At 31.0% G+C, this 16890-nt stretch overlaps 1 protein-coding gene and 1 long non-coding RNA gene across 2 annotated transcripts; one reads left to right on the forward strand and one right to left on the reverse strand.

The window, feature by feature from the left end:
* Positions 1-3338: 3338 nt before the first annotated feature.
* On the reverse strand, positions 3339-6565 carry DAD2 (Defender against death (DAD family) protein). Its single transcript, XM_011029805.1, has 5 exons — positions 6390-6565; positions 6260-6307; positions 4324-4411; positions 4203-4246; positions 3339-3760 (listed from the first exon to the last, which is right to left on the reverse strand). Exons 1-5 carry the CDS (start codon positions 6471-6473, stop codon positions 3677-3679), a joined length of 348 nt encoding a protein of 115 aa, XP_011028107.1. The 5' UTR covers positions 6474-6565; the 3' UTR covers positions 3339-3676.
* LOC105128236 (uncharacterized) lies at positions 6327-12230 on the forward strand. The gene is made up of 2 exons (XR_842817.1): positions 6327-6367; positions 12087-12230. It is a non-coding gene; the product is annotated as an uncharacterized LOC105128236 (long non-coding RNA).
* Positions 12231-16890: the final 4660 nt, after the last annotated feature.

The raw sequence follows: 16890 nt of genomic DNA on the forward strand, positions 1-16890 counted from the left end.
CATTATACTGTAGATAATAATAATAATTTATATTGCATTCCTTTTTTTTTGTTATTTTTTATCACTTTTTTATGTAGTTTTTCTTTTTAAAAATTTTCTTTTCATTTATTTTTTAATATTAAAGTAATTAAAGATGAAGTTTTGTGATTTATTTCTTTTTATTTTGCTATTTTTACGAGGTTAAAATGATTTATCTATTTTATTAGGATAATCCAAATTATTTCAGTTTATAAATTTGATGAGATTTTTTTTTTTTAATTAAAGTTTGCTTTATTATTGTTTATCTTATATGGTTAAAACAATAACTTCAAAAAAATAATTATAAAAGTACTCAAATTTGGTAGTCTAACAACTCAAAGAGAACGATCTTCTCTTGAACATGCCTAATAAAATGAGGTAACGTGAACATAATGAATCAAGTCTATAAAGATAGAGTTTATTACAAGTACATAAGCTTGTAAATAGTTGTTATGGCTGAATTTGTTTGTAGAGAACTTGGTTTTCGATAACAATAATAGATGGTATCTTACAGCAATGTAAGTTTTATTGAACTGGCTACAAACTCCATGTTCAATTCAATTCAAGGTTGAAACACATCGTCTTACAGCAATGTAAGTTTTATTGAACTAGCTACAAACTCCATGTTCAATTCAAGGTTGAAACACATCGATGTGAGGTATCATTGAATAAGAGAATATTTTAAAGGCAAGTTGTTAGAACTTGAGAAAATTCACACCGATGATAATGATTTGCTACGTTGAAGAAAGCCCTAGAAAGGGAAAAGCTTGAGACTTGTTGCTCAATTGGTGAAATAATGAATCCTTCCACCGAGTCGAGAAGGGGGAGATTAGTTAGATTGGATTTCTCTCCTAAGTGGAGGATTGCCTATTCTAGGTTATCATGTCTTAAGCTACGCCTACGTGCTTCCCGGACAGTTCCAGGCAGAAACTTGCCTAAAGCCCTTGATGCCGACATGTTCCTCTTCCTTCCATTCCTGGTTTATTTTCTAACTATGAATTTTCTCCAGATGAATTCTATAACGGCTCAAGATCGAAGTTATGCCAGAACTGATTCATTTTAAGGCACAAATATTGTTAATGTAAGTAAACTATCTGGACATGGAAATGACTACAAGAGGTGGTTTAAAGACATGAAAAATATTAGTTTTGAGGTGTTTATTTCTCTCATAACGATATAACATCTTTATAATATAATTAAATCCTATAAACCTCTGAAAAATAAAATAAAACAACAAAGAAAGAAAATACATTGAAAAATATTAGTTTTGAGGTGTTTATTTGTCTCATAAAGATATAACATCTTCATAATATAATTAAATCCTATAAACCTCTGGAAAATAAAATAAAAAGACAAAGAAAGAAAATACACTGTTTTTTTTATATATGTTTTTGTGTAGCAACAGTTTTATATATACTTAAAACATTAAATAGTTATATTTTAAATTAAATTGAATAACTATTATTCATTTTTATCCTAACAGCCACAAATATTAAAATTAATTATAAAAATAAAAAGAAACAAATTTAAAAAAAATTAACATCACTAACATATTAACATATTAAGTATCAAGTGTTATTTGTCGATGTTATAAATATCCATTTAAAATCATTAAAAAACCCCAAAAAAAATTAACATCACTAACATATTAACTAACATATTAACTAACATATTACCAAGAGAGTTTATCTATCATGATTTTTATTTAATTTATTGCACAATAAAAAATTATACTTGTAAACATTTAGGATGATTTTTTTTTCAATGAGATAAAAAAAATTTCTTTATTTATTTTCAAACTAGACAAACATATATATCTAGTGGTGCACTTTCTAATTTTAGTTGTGCAATGTTGGCTGATCATCAAGATCATGACGACTTCCCAATATTGTATGATCATAAAGATTATGATGCACTTAATATTTTCCTGGGGCAATCTGAGATCATGTCGCCGATTACAGTATTGAATTCGTTGCCCGAAACATCTGGGATTTTGGGTATGGATCCGCCTACATTAATGGATTATAAAATGGCGTGTATTGCTGACATTGCCAAAACTCAGGATTTTCATGACGGAATCCAATTTCCTGCGTTTATGGGTATGGGGAAGATTTTGGGAAGTTTATCCACATTTAACGCCTGTCTGTCCTTCAGGAGAAAAACGGCTATGGACATTTTTTTTCAAGCTCCTGCTATGATGATCTATAGGATTAGAATTTAAGATGTTTCTAGTGCTCATTTCTTTGCACATATAGATTTCTTTGTGGTGTTTATGGTTTATAAGTTACGTAGGAACTTGAATACAATCACACGGCTGCAATTGGGAAACACCGAGACAGAAAAGAACTGCCGGTACAAGGTAGAAGAGAGGAAGGAGAGAATTTTAAGAACAAGAAACAATGGAAATTCAACGACAACATTGAGGTTAAATTTTATTTCCGTACTCTCAATGTACTTGAATTTTTAACCCATTTTATATGTTAAACACTTTATTAGAAATTGTGAACTTAATCTTTAATAATGCTTGTTATGTTTTGCAGTATGCTTGCCGAAAAGCCATAGCTGATGGGAGACCTCGTGTTCGCGGGAGATTTGCTACGCTCAAGAAGTTTTTGAAGAAACTGAAGCGAGAAGAATGACGTGCGTCGTTCTTCATAGTCGCCGAGAAAAAGGAACATATTGCGATGGTGATGCTCTGCAGTTACTTCAAGCTCCATAACACTAGAATATTTGAAGAATGCTAGGATTCAAGCTCTTTTAACACTAGAACATTCAGCTGGATTCTTGTACCGTGTAAAATGACACCTACTCTTGAGAGTTCTAGGTGTTAGACGAGGCACATGGGAATAGAAACTTAGAATGGCTTTTTATGTTAGACGAGGCACATGGGAATAGAAACATAGAATGGCTTTTTATATTACTTCATATAACACTTGGTAACACTAAAAATTAGTGTTTCAAAATTGTTTAAATCTGAATGCTGGACATTATTGAAGACAAAGATTTGTTAAAACCTTCCGAGTACCCAGTTATCAAGATATTAAAATAAAATCCCAAGCCACTTTAAGAATAAAAATTAATGTGAAATCCAATCTACTTGCAGTACTAAATTTTTAATATTGTCAGAATTATTTCATTTATACGATTGTATTTCTGGCAAATTTAATTACCCGTCCATCTGGATAACTATATCACATGCATCTACAAGACATGGCAATGGAGGTCTCCGGTTTAACCGTCTTGTCTTCTCTATACGCGTGAAAGCAATCAATGAATCCAGCGACTTACTGAAATGCAACCGTGCAAGTTTCCAAACAGCAAAATCACGAAAAGTTTCTGTTTTATTGGAAATCAAAGCCAACATCTAATCACGCCTAACAATCATTCATGGGAAGGAAAAGGAAAGTTTTTCAGGACACACCTTTCTAGGTAAAGGATCTATAAAAACCAAGTTTGATCAATGCGAAATAGCATTTCCTTGCGAGCAATACGGACTTCTCAACAAAGCAAAAAACTAAGCACCAAAAATCTTAATTGCAATCCGGCAATTCACTTATAAGCCATGTCCTATTAAAATTTGCTTGAATTGATAAAATTACTCTATAAATATGTTTCACAGCTACAGCCCAACAAAACAGGGAGCCAGCAGGGCTCAACCTTAACCTAGGAAATTCATAATCACCAAATGGAGCACCAAATTGCAGAGAACAAAATCAGCAAACGCACGCTCTGGTGGTAAATCCTGTAATTGGTTGAAAGAAACATCAACTATTTGTAATACAAAAATAGGGAATGCTATCAACACTCACTTCAATAGTTGCTTTTAAACATTCAATTAAACTACCCACATAATGGCTCCTTGTTTCACTCAAGCTGATAACTGCCTTTAGAAAGTTGAGGCCCAATTCCGAATCAACTTTCAGTTTGTCTCTTTACCAAATAAGTGACCAGTTATCAGTTGGAGTGAGACAAATGGTTCTGACTAGACACCTTAAGCGCCCAAGTGTTTAAAAGCAAGTTTCAATGAGTTCAATAGCACAACTCTACAAAACTTTAAGAAAAACATTAAAAATATTAATTCGATTTATTCCTCCACTCCCTCTTGGGGGTTGGGGGTGGTTTTATTTTTTCCTTCTTTTTCTCAATAACTACCATAAGATGAGAAATTAACAGAATAGTCTTACCTTGAATTCCTTGTTTTCCTTGTTCACTTGGATACGGAGACAAACTGTGACAAGTGAAACAAATTAATCTCTCTATTGTGAATTTTAGCAGCTATTATCTCGCTAAACAATAACTACTTACCAGCAAGGACTGCAGTCCCTACACAAGAAAGTACACCAGAAAGAAAAGAGTTGAATGGAAATGACCCAACAATGGCCATGTACACTACCTGTTGATCACCAAAAAAGTTAAGCAAGCAGGATAGCATAACCAACCAAACTTACATTGAACAAATCATGCAAGAGGATTGCAAGGGAGGAGAGGGGGGGTGGAGTTTGAGATGGCTTGAAGTATGTGTTGACACAATAGATAAATTCTATAGGGGGGGGGGGGGGGGGGGGGGGGGTGAGTTTGAGATGGCTTGAAGTATGTGCTTGGCACAATAGATAAATTCTATTGAAAATTACATCCTGAAATGGTCATTGAGAGTTACCCTTTGAATTCAAATAAGAATGCATCTTTGATGGTCAAAAACATGAGTAATTCTAGAAAGAGAAACTGGATTAGAGTACTTATGCTATTCTAACTCAACAAGAAGAAGAAAAACATTCACAAAAGGGAAGAAAGGCATTGAAAATGCAGAAACAGCAAGTTCTGAAATTGCAGCACCTCCTCCAGGTAAATGATGCAGCACAGGAAGAAGAAACTGGGAAAAGGCAGTGACCAAAGGAAAGGTGTGAGATTAGCATAGATGATCTTTACACACTATTGTCCTTGTAAGTTATTACTGTTACAATATTTCCATGTATCAGTATGCACTGTAAATCTAATCGCACATGTATATTCCAAGAAACCCACCATTGAAAGGAACTTTAATGCTTTTCGTTGGGTGTATATAATGCTTAAGGTGTATATAGAGCACAGCCATAGTATATAAAATCTGGTTGATGTGCCAGCTTATTTGAAAGATTAGCAATCTATCCATGATTTTTTGAATATAAAACCACCTTTGGTTGTTACCCCTTTTTTGTTTTGCTCAATAATTACAGGTACGAACTTTTGTGCTCCTTTTTATCCCCTTCTATTCACTCAAGGCTTAATTATCCACCATCAATAAGTTCCCTATCATTCTTAAAAAGAAAAAAAATATTCCAATACAAATCGTTATGCCAAAGGACATGTTGCTAAATCATGCTTTTATTTGAATCTAAAATGAGCCCTTTAAAAGAGATGAACGACTGCTGCATCCATGATTCATCAAATATGTCACGGGGCTCATCAGTTCTCCTTCTTGTTTTATTCATTATTGTTTGGACCATGAACCTCATTGGTTTTTAGATGATTTGTGAACTTGTTGGTGTGGTGGTTAGTACTCCAACAAAATGAAAATAATGTCCTAAAGCTCTGAAAATACATCAGTGAGTAAACAAATGCTTAACACTTTCTTCCTCCCCCTTTCCCATAATGCATCCATATATTCCCCCCAACTATGCAAAGATAAGATAGAACTCAAGGATGTGTGCCAAGTGAAAAGAGTGATGCCATGTGCAGCAGAAATTTATATCAGCGCACAAGACAGCTCCAATGAACAATACAAGGAATAAAATAGAGAGAACGTTATCGAGATGACTCTTAAATCATTAATTTGTTTTGGCCCTTTAAGTTCTTCTCCCTCATTTATTTTTCCAGAACCGGACCCTTAACTTTTTAGAAGTAAGAAAATCAAGATGCACGAGTTCACACAATCAGGTAATACAACCAGAAAAAGAAACGCACTTGACAGACTGATAACTCAATTAATGGAACATTTCATATACCGACATTTTACCTCACAATCATAGTTGTTTTATTATCACTTGATTCTAATAAACCTCAAAATTTGCCTGAATCTGACATTATTCTTTATCATGTTCATCTTCCACTGATCCAATCGAACCCATCACAGATCCAATTCCTAACATTACTACCTCATCAAAACAATAAGCCGATCCTTCAAATCTCAAAAATCACCGCATCAGAATCGAAGTAAAATAACAGATCAATAATAACAATTAAAAAAGTTAGAGGAAAGCCGTACCTGAATTATAGCAGTGAAAAATGCAAAAACCACATACAGATCGATAATCTGGACAACAAAAATAACTCAATTTTAGAGCTTCATCATAAAAAATTAAGGAAATAAAAGGTAAATAGAGCGAGAGAGAGACCTTGAGGCTAGTAGGAGTGGCAGTATAAGCAGAACGAAGGGATTGGAAGAGAGCTTGAGCGTCTCTGCTGGTCGTTCTCGCCATTATCAACACTAACTAGCGCAAAGCTTCCAACCTGTTCTTTGTTCGGAGGTGGAGTCTATGCAGGGAATGGCCCTTAGAAGTCAATTTTAGGGATTGCTAATTGGAAGGACCAAACCGACGCCGTTACGAGCCGAAAGAGGCTAGGCAGACAGTGAATGCATCACAAGGGCAGTCATGTAATTTGACAACTGTCAAATGTGTGTGTTTATTTATTTTTTTACCAAATTATATAATATTATTTACATAATAAAGAGGCGCATGAGAGCTCTAGAAAAATTATAGCGGGTCATGCTGTGGACTTCTGTGGTTTCATTGCCTCCGGTTTATCGTTAACAATCGTTTATTTTTTATTATTTTTATTTTCTCTCCCCTTACCCAATACAAAGCCAAATGCAACATTTTAATTAATTTTTTTATATTTAGTTTTTATTTTTTATTAATATTTATTTTATTTGAAATAATTTATAAATTCTCTTTTTAATTTTATTTTTTATAGATTATTTTATTTGTTAGATTTGATCCTTATTTTTTAATTACCTTTTATTTTATTTAAGATGACTTATAAAATTATTTTTTGTTACACGATCATCCTTTTTGATTTTTTTCTATAGAATTTGATCCTTATTTTTTTATTAATTTTTTTTATAATTTTATTTTTTAACATTAAATTCGGCAAGTGTTGAGATTCTTAATTGAACCCATGTATAGAGCTTAATAGATTGTAAGTTTGAGAAATTAATCTGAATTTAGAAAATTCCCCGAGTTTGCTTCTTTTTTTTTATTTTTTTAGTTTTATCCTTCAATATATTTTTTCATTTCTACGGGATTTTTCAATCACTTTGAGATTAACGCAACTCTTTGTCAGATCCAATTTTATTCCATCCTTCAACATTAATTGGTTTAATATTGTCTTAGTTTTTTTATCTTTATTAAATTATTTTAAATTCTACTTTTTTAAAAGGAATTTTGTTTTTAAATTAAATTGTTTTATTTTATTTTATAATTTAATATTAAATTAGTCGCACATTGAACTTGTTTGTTGAGCTCAGTTCTAGGATTGAACGAATTGCAGTTTGAGAAATTAATCTATGTTTAGAGAGGTTCATCTAAGTTTACTTTTTTTAAAAAAAAAAAATTTGTTACATCTTCAAAAATTTTCTTGGATTTGTTTTTCACTTCCTATGGGATTTTCCATTTGTTTTGAAAAAATACTAGTTATCTTAAGCAATTTTTATGATCTTTATTGAATTTTACTTTTTTAAAAGGACTTTTATTTTTTAATAAATTACATCAATTAATTAAATATAAACATAAAATACTCATTTTATGATATTATTTTTTTGTTTGCTTTTCAGGATCATTCTATGAATGTCGGCAATCTTATTGAATTATATGAATATGTTTTCTTATGTTACGAGAACAAAAAAAAAACCTAGCATACAATATAGCGTGAACCATCTAACTAGTTAAAAACTAAAAGTAAAAGCACTATAAATTTTATTGTGAATTGAAAAAGTAAAATAAATTTTTGTTATTTTCAAACAAAATCAATCAATTAAATGTTGGGAGTAATATAGTATTTTGCATGTGATCCATTAGTTGTTATCATATTAATTGGAGTGAATTGATTTTTTCATTATTTTTCATTATAATAAAATTATTTAATTATCCTTAAAAGAAAAAAAAAAAAAAGCTGACTTTTAGGGGCTTCATCTTTTTATTTTTTTATATATAATAAAATGACTGAATTATTTTTAAAATAAAAAATTATTAAGCCAGTATCAAGAGGCTTTTTTTTTTTTGTGTTTTCAACTTGATTTTTTTGTTATAATCAAGTTTACACAGGGTTAATTTGATATTTTAATAAATATAACATATTATAAAAAAAAAAAAGTGGTTTGTATGTACCAATGAATGAGAGACACCCATGTTGTTTAGGTGAAATATATGAGGCGTCATCCAATTATGGCTTTCTAAATGATGTTCAAATTATCTCAGCAGCTCCTCTAACCTAGGTGGTGCATGTAACAAAAATACATTTAATATGCAATGGTAACCCTTTTTTTAACTTCTTCACTCTCCTCCTTGATTTCAGCGTCTTATCCTTTATTTTTTTTTAAATTGGGCCATATTCTTTTCATCATTCATTTAATTATTTTATTTAAAATAATTTATAAAATTAAAATTTTATTTCAATTTTATACTCCTTTAATTATTTTCATCTATTATATTTGATAAATTAAAATTTTATTTCAAGTCAGTCTTTCTCTTGTGTAAATCAGAAGGACTAACTTCTTCATCACTAACATAACAAGCACCGTAAACCCATGACAAGCACTAATCTCTCATTTTTTTCTCAACTCACCACGAGGTTGTTCTACGTCATTGCTTCAATTACTGTAACTCCATGCACCACGAGGAATCAACAAACCACCCTTCATGCCCTGTAAGGTAAAATAATATAACAAATATCTATAAATATCTTTGATCATCGGTAAGCAATTCAAATTCATTCAAGAGCTTCATACTAGTTAATCCACACACACACCGTGCTATCTTCATTCTATTTCTATTTCTAGTATAATATTTCTCCTCCAATATTTAATGAATTAAGCGTCATAGGGCTCCATCTTCCAACATGAAACTTGTTAATTTTGCAGGAGCAGATGAACTCAGAGACAAAGCCTATATCAATCTTACACACTTCGCCCAATACTTAGCTATGGAAATCCAATTAAATCCTAAATTTTACAAGACTTCATTAGGGTATATTCAAAATGACGGTGGTTTTAGCCTTCTCCACCATTGCTAAACTTGGCTCTTCCTCTTCCTCCTCTTTTTCTCGAGCTCCTCTAAAATCGCTCTCTCTTAACCACCTGTAATCCCACGCTTGTTATTTTTCTTTTTCTTTTCCTTTTTTGTATTGGTTAAATTTTGAAATGAAATTAGCCTGCCTTTTATTTTTATTTTGATTTTTAATTTTACTCCATCAAAGTGCGTATGTTTGGCGTAAAATGGAACTATGCAGAAAAGGGGGTGGGTGGTAAAAGATGACTTAAAACCCACTACAATTGATGTTGTAATTGTTCTTTATTTGTTTTTAGCTCACAATTTTGGTCTCTTCAACTTCAAAGAAAGAAACCTTCTTACCTAACTGATTGCTGTGCTTTTCCTACTAGGTTGTTGTCTTTGGAGGCAGCTGTGGCTGTGTAAAACCGCATAGAGATTACAAGCTTAGTCAACCTGGTTTCATCTATGGAAGGAGGGTTGATGGTTTTGAGATTCCTCTATATTTTATTTCACTTTACGTTACGAAAATAATATAAATAATATTTTAAAATTTTAAAATTTTATATAATATTTGAAATTATTAATTTAAATTAATTTTTTAATATAGTATTAGAACTTTAATGATTAAACGGTTATGAAATTGAATTAAATATAATATAATATGATAAAATTATGAAATTCAAATCTTATTATTTTTATTTATTTGATAAAAATATAATATAATATAATATAAATTTACATAAATTTTAAGTTTAAATTTTTTTTATTTAAAATATACGTAAGTTATTAAATTGAATTAACTTTTTTGTATGAAAACCAGCAAAGAGAATTCTCAATGCTGTCAAGGCCTTGACGAAGTCCTTCAGTTCCCTTTCAGCATCGAATCTCCTGTTGGCACCACCTGTTAATGTTGATGATCTTGCACTTGCGGTAGTAAATGCAGTGATATAAGATGACTTCTTCTGTGTATTTATAATTGAACAAATCTAGGAAGCTGCAGCAAAAGTGTAAGTGTGAATTAGCTTATCCATCAATAGAACACCTTTTCCGTTCGCTTTTAGATAAAAGGCAATATTTGGTTACAAAATGAAAATTGACTTCAAATGGGAGAAAGATAATATTATTTTCTTAGAAACTACAGTAATTGCTTCTAGAAACATTGCCTTCAGTGTTCTGGAAAATGCATGCTTAAGTGAATGTTCAAACTGTGGACATACAGAGAGGTCGATGGCAATGTCTCCTAAAGCAATATAAAATTATTCTTGTAGATTGAAATGGTTATTTGATGCATGGAATTTTAATTACAAAATAATTATGTGTTCCAATAATTTTCACTCAAGAATATATATTTGAACATGCTATAAAATCATACTTGAAACCTCACCTACTTAAGTTTCATTTTAGTAATATTCTTGGTTTCCATTAAGAATAAATCCATCTGCCGCAAAAATTACTAACAAATTCCCTATAATTGGCATGGATAGCTTAAATGTAATTAAATGCTCAATTTTCTTCCACACAAGCTTAACGGGCTGCGAATATCCAAGCTCAAGTGAATATACGGACACTTTCGACAGATTTCCAGTAGATGACAAATTGAGTATATGGGGAGATTTCTGTTTCGTTCTAATCACGATATGAGTGTGTATGGTGTTAGTATATGATTGCTTCCAGGTTACAAAAGCCTCACTTTAAATACACAGTACAGGCATGAGGGCAACTGAAACCCCTGCACTGTAAATCAAGGCCACCAGCAAGAAGATTAAACTGATGAGGAGGCCCATACAAAATTCAGTAAATCAAGCGGAAATGCAGACATGAAACGACGCGATAATTTCCTTCCTCACTTGAATGAAAATGAACTCCCGAGGATCTCTCTAAAAAGGAGAGATGTAGTCACACCAGATGAAAGCACAGTTCCTGGTTAGGTCATACCATAATATTTTGGTCCATAAATGAATATAAGGGAATTTGGGTTTTATTCGTGATATTTTGTTCGAATATATATGCTGGTTTCTTAGCAGGTTAGATGCACCAGACCGATCCAAGCCTCGATTCATATGTCAAACTAGACAGTGAAGTCGGGTTCTTATAACAGTGATTTTGGATGCTCAGAGTGGAAATCTTTCTAGCGAGAGTTTCTTTCAAGCAATCATAATAGTGAATCTCCTTGCGAGGGGACACCCTCAAATGGTAGTTTAGCCATACAATTTTAACTGGAAGTGACGAGCACAGCTGCATAGTGATATGAGAACCACACCTCATGCAGTAACTGTAGCAATAATTAACACGACAATTGCTTCTTTTGAGCTCGATTGTGCTGCTAACTATTAATCAGTGATACATCAGAAACTACACTAAAGAATCACAAATTTGTGCTCCATATTGAAACAAAATGTTGTTGCGAAACCACTCCCCCTCTGCTCTGCGTAGATAAAGAATGCCTAGCCATGCCGTCCGTCTCTTTGCAATAGATCGCTCCGTAAGATATCTACGTCATGCAGAGTTTTCATCAAGTTTAGAGACATAACATTGTATAATCATTGGTCACAACTCACAATCAATCAAAGTGCTAAAGTGCCGCCCTTGTTGTTCAGAGCTCTATGAGAATAAAACAGGCGCACAATTCGGTGAATATGGCAAGGTAATCAAAATAACGTTTTTAAAAAAAAAAACAAATTCAAGATGCTTTTTAAGATTTTTTTTTAAATACATTAAAATTATATTTAAGAAAAAATATTTTGATAACAATAAATCTAAATAATCTAAAAACATAAAAAGATTAATTTTAAACAAAAAAATTAAATTCTTGTAAAATAAAAGGTAAATAGAGCGAGAGAGAGACCTTGAGGCTAGTAGGAGTGGCAGTATAAGCAGAACGAAGGGATTGGAAGAGAGCTTGAGCGTCTCTGCTGGTCGTTCTCGCCATTATCAACACTAACTAGCGCAAAGCTTCCAACCTGTTCTTTGTTCGGAGGTGGAGTCTATGCAGGGAATGGCCCTTAGAAGTCAATTTTAGGGATTGCTAATTGGAAGGACCAAACCGACGCCGTTACGAGCCGAAAGAGGCTAGGCAGACAGTGAATGCATCACAAGGGCAGTCATGTAATTTGACAACTGTCAAATGTGTGTGTCCACGTCACACGTGAATTGTTACCCTGCTGGTTCAAGCCAGTTTCACGAGAACTCCATTAAAAACCAAAATCAGAAAGGCGCGGTTAGGGGCAGTTTTGTCTTTTCAAATAAATTCATAGGGCATTTCCGAATTAATTAGGGGCAAATGGCCTCCACAACTTTCCTCCACGCTAAAATGATTTTGTTACCTTGAAAGCAAAATAATGGATATCTTTTTACTTCGGGGTATTTTTGGTTTTTATCAGTTTTATTTGCACAATAAATTATCAAAATTACCTCTACAAGCTAAAAAAACAGTTGGCATGAAGGAAGGGGTATTTGTATATTTTCACTCTGGCTTTCTGTAATAATCGTTTTGATATAGGGGTTGATACCTTTTTATTTTTTATTTACCAAATTATATAATATTATTTACATAATAAAGAGACGCATGAGAGCTCTAGAAAAATTATAGCGGGTCTGTGGACTTTTGTGGTTTCATTGCCTCCGGTTTCTCGTTAACAATCGTTTATTTATTTTTATTTTTTTATTTTCTCTCTCCTGACCCAATACAAAGCTCAATGCAATTTTTTAATTAATTTTTTTATATTTAGTTTTTATTTTTTTATTAATATTTATTTTATTTGAAATAATTTATAAATTTTCTTTTTAAATTTTTATAGATTATTTTATTTATAAAGTTTGATCCTTATTTTTTAATTACTTTTTATTTTATTTAAGATGACTTATAAAATTATTTTTTGTTACACGATCATCCTTCTTGATTTTTTTATAGAATTTAATCATTATTTTTTTATTAACTTTTTTATAATTTTATTCTTCAACATTAAATTTGGCAAGTATTGAGATTCTTAATTGAACCCATGTATAGAGTTTAATAGATTGCGAATTTAAGAAATTAATCTAAATTTAGAAAATTCCCCGAGTTTGCTTCTTTTTTTTTAGTTTTATCCTTCAATATGTTTTTTCATTTCTACGGGATTTTTCAATCACTTTGAGATTAACACAACTCTTTGTTAGATCCAACTTTTTTAAGAAATAAAATAAATTATTTTATTCCATCCTTTAGCATTAATTGGTTTAATATTGTCTCAGTTTTTTTTATCTTTATTAAATTATTTTAAATTCTATTTTTTTAAAAGGAATTTTGTTTTTTAATTAAATTAAATTAATTTATTTTATAATTTAATATTAAATTAGTCACACATTGAACTTGTTTGTTGAGCTCAGTTCTAGGATTGAACGAATTGCAGTTTGAGAAATCAATCTATGTTTAGAGAGGTTCATCTAAGTTTATTTAAAAAAAAAAACTTTTTTTTGTTACATTTTCAAAAAATTTCTTGGATTTGTTTTTCAATTCCTATGAGATTTTCCATTTGTTTTGAAAAAATACTAGTTATCTTAAGCAATTTTTCTGATCTTTGTTGAATTTTACTTTTATAAAAGGACTTTTATTTTTTTAATAAATTACATCAATTAATTAAATATAAATATAAGATACTCATTTTATGATATTATATTTTTGTTTGCTTTTCAGGATCATTCTACGAATGCCAGCAATCTTATTGAATTATATGAATCTTAAATTTTTGTTACATCTTTGAAAATATTGATGTTATATGAATATATTTTTTATGTTATGAGAAAAAAAAACAAAAAACCTAGCACATAATATAGTGTGAGCCATCTAACTAATTAGAAACAAAAACTAAAAAGGCTACGTATTTTATTGGATTAAAACAGTAAAATAACTTTTTGTTATTTTCAAACAAAATCAATCAATTAGATGTTGGGAGTAATATAATATTTTGCATGTGATCCATTAGTTGTTATCATATTGATTGGAGTGAATTGATTTTTTCATTATTTTTCAACATAATAAAATTATTTAATTACCCTTAAAAGAAAAAAAAATAAGCTAAATTTTAGGGGCTTCATCTTTTTATTTTTTTTATATATAATGAAATGACTGAATTATTCTTAAAATAAAAAATTATTAAGCTAGCATCAAAAGGTTTTTTTTTGTGTTTCAACTTGGTTTTTTGTTATAATCAAGTTTACATAGAGTTAATTTGACATTTTAATAAATATAATGTATTATTTAAAAAGAAAAAGTGGTTTGTGTGTACCAATGGGTGGGAGACACCCATGTTATTTAGGTGAAATATATGAGGCGTCGTCCAACATTAGCTTTCTAAATGGTGTTCAAATCATCTTTAGCAGTTCCTCTAGATCTTGGTGGTGCATATAACAAAAATACGTCTAATATGCAATAGTAACCCTTTTTTTCACTTCTTCCCTCCTCTCCTTGATTCCAGCGTCTTATCCTTTATTTCTTTCAAAATAAATTTGAAAAAATTATATTTTTTTAAACCAGGGTTATATTTTTTTAATTATTTTATTTGAAATAATTTATAAAATTAAAATTTTATTTTAATTTCTTTTTTTTAATTAATTTCATCTATTATATTTAATCGATTAAAATTTTATTTCAAGTTAGTCTTTCTCTTGTGTAAATAAGAAGGACTAACTTCTTCATCAATCACAAGTACCATAAACCCAGGACAAGCACTAATCTCTCATTCATTTTTCTCCACTCACCATGAGGTTGTTCTACGTCATTACTTCAATTACTGTAACTCCATGCACCACAAGGTATCTACAAACCACCCTTCATGCTCTGTCTGTAAGGTAAATTAATATAACAAATATCTATAAATATCTTTGATCATCAGTAACCAATTCAAATTCATTCAAGAGCTTCATACTAGTTAATTCACACACACACCGTGCTATCTTCATTCTATTTCTCTTTCTAGTATAATCTTTCTGCTCCAATATTTAATGAATTAAGCGTCATAGGGCTCCATATTCCAACATGAAACTTGTTTTGCAGTAACAAATGAACCCTGAGACAAACCCTATATCATTCTTACACACTTCGCCCAATACGTAGCTACGGAAATCCAATTCAATCCTAAAGTTTACACGATTGACTTCATTAGGGTATATTAAAAATGACGATGGTTTAACTATCTAGGTGGTAGCCAAGTGGTAAAGACTTGGGATTAAAAGGTTTGCTCCCTCTGTAGTCTCTGGAAGCTTACATGGTCATTAACTTCAGGACCCGTGGGATTAGTCGTGATGCGCACAAGCTGACCCAGACACCCACGTTAATCTAAAAAAAAAATGACGATGGTTTTAGCCTTCTCCACCATTGCTAAACTTGGCTCTTCCTCTTCCTCCTCTTTTTCTCGAGCTCCTCTAAATTCGCTCTCTCTTAACCACCTGTAATCCCACGCTTGATATTCTTCTTCTTCTTTTGTATTGGTTAAATTTTGAAATGAAATTAGCCTGCCTTTTACTTTTATGTAGATTTTTAATTTTACTCCATCAGAGTGCGTATGTTGGCGTAAAATGGAACTATGCATAAAAGGGGGTGGGTGGTAAAAGATAACTCAAAACCCACTACAATTGATGTTGTAATTGTTCTTTATTTGTTTTTAGCTCACAATTTTGGTCTCTTCAACTAAAGAAAGAAACCTTCTTACCTAACTGATTGCTGTGCTTTTCCTCCTAGGTTGTTGTCTTTGGAGGCAGTTGTAGCTGTGTAAAACTGCATTGAGATTACAAGATTAGTCAACTTGGTTTCATCTATAGAAGGAGGGTTGATGGTTTTGAGATTTATCTGGTTTCACTTATATTAGGAAATAATATAAATTATATTTTAAAATTTTATTTAAAATTTTAAATTATTAATTTAAATTAATTTTTTAATATGATATTAGAATTTTAATAATTAAGTAATCATGAAATTAAATCTTACCATCTTTATTTATTTTTTAAAATTAAATGTAAAATAATATGAGTATATATAATTTTCAATTTCAAAATGATATTCATCAATAAAACATCTTTTCCGTTTGCTTTTAGATAAAAAGGAATATTTGGTTACAAAATGAAAATTGAATTCAAAAGAGAGAAAGATAATATCATTTTCTTAGAAACTACAGTAATTGCTTCCAGAAACATTGCCTTCAGTTTTCTGGAAAATGCATGCATAAGTGAATGTTCAAACTTTGGACATTTAGAGAGTCGATGGTCATTCAAGAGTTTGTGTCAGAGTATGATATAAAATCATAATTGAAACCTCACCTACTTAAGTTCCTTTTTAGTAATATTCTTGGTTTCCATTAAAAATAAATCCATCTGCCGCAAAAAATTACTAACAACTTCCCTATAATTGGCATGGATAGCTTAAATGTAATTAAATGCTCAATTTTCTTCCACACAAGCTTAACGGGCTGCGAATATGCAAGCTCAAGTGAATATACACACACTTTCGACAGATTTCCAGTAGATGACAAATTAAGGAGTATATGGGGAGATTTCTGTTTCGTTCTAATCACGATGTCAGTGTGTATGGTGTTCGTATATGATTGCTTCCAGGTTACAAAAGCCTCACTTTAAATACGCGGTACAGGCATGAGGG

This window comes from Populus euphratica, unplaced genomic scaffold, assembly GCF_000495115.2.
Source record: "Populus euphratica unplaced genomic scaffold, PopEup_1.0 scaffold49.1, whole genome shotgun sequence".
NCBI classification, from domain to species: domain Eukaryota; kingdom Viridiplantae; phylum Streptophyta; class Magnoliopsida; order Malpighiales; family Salicaceae; genus Populus; species Populus euphratica.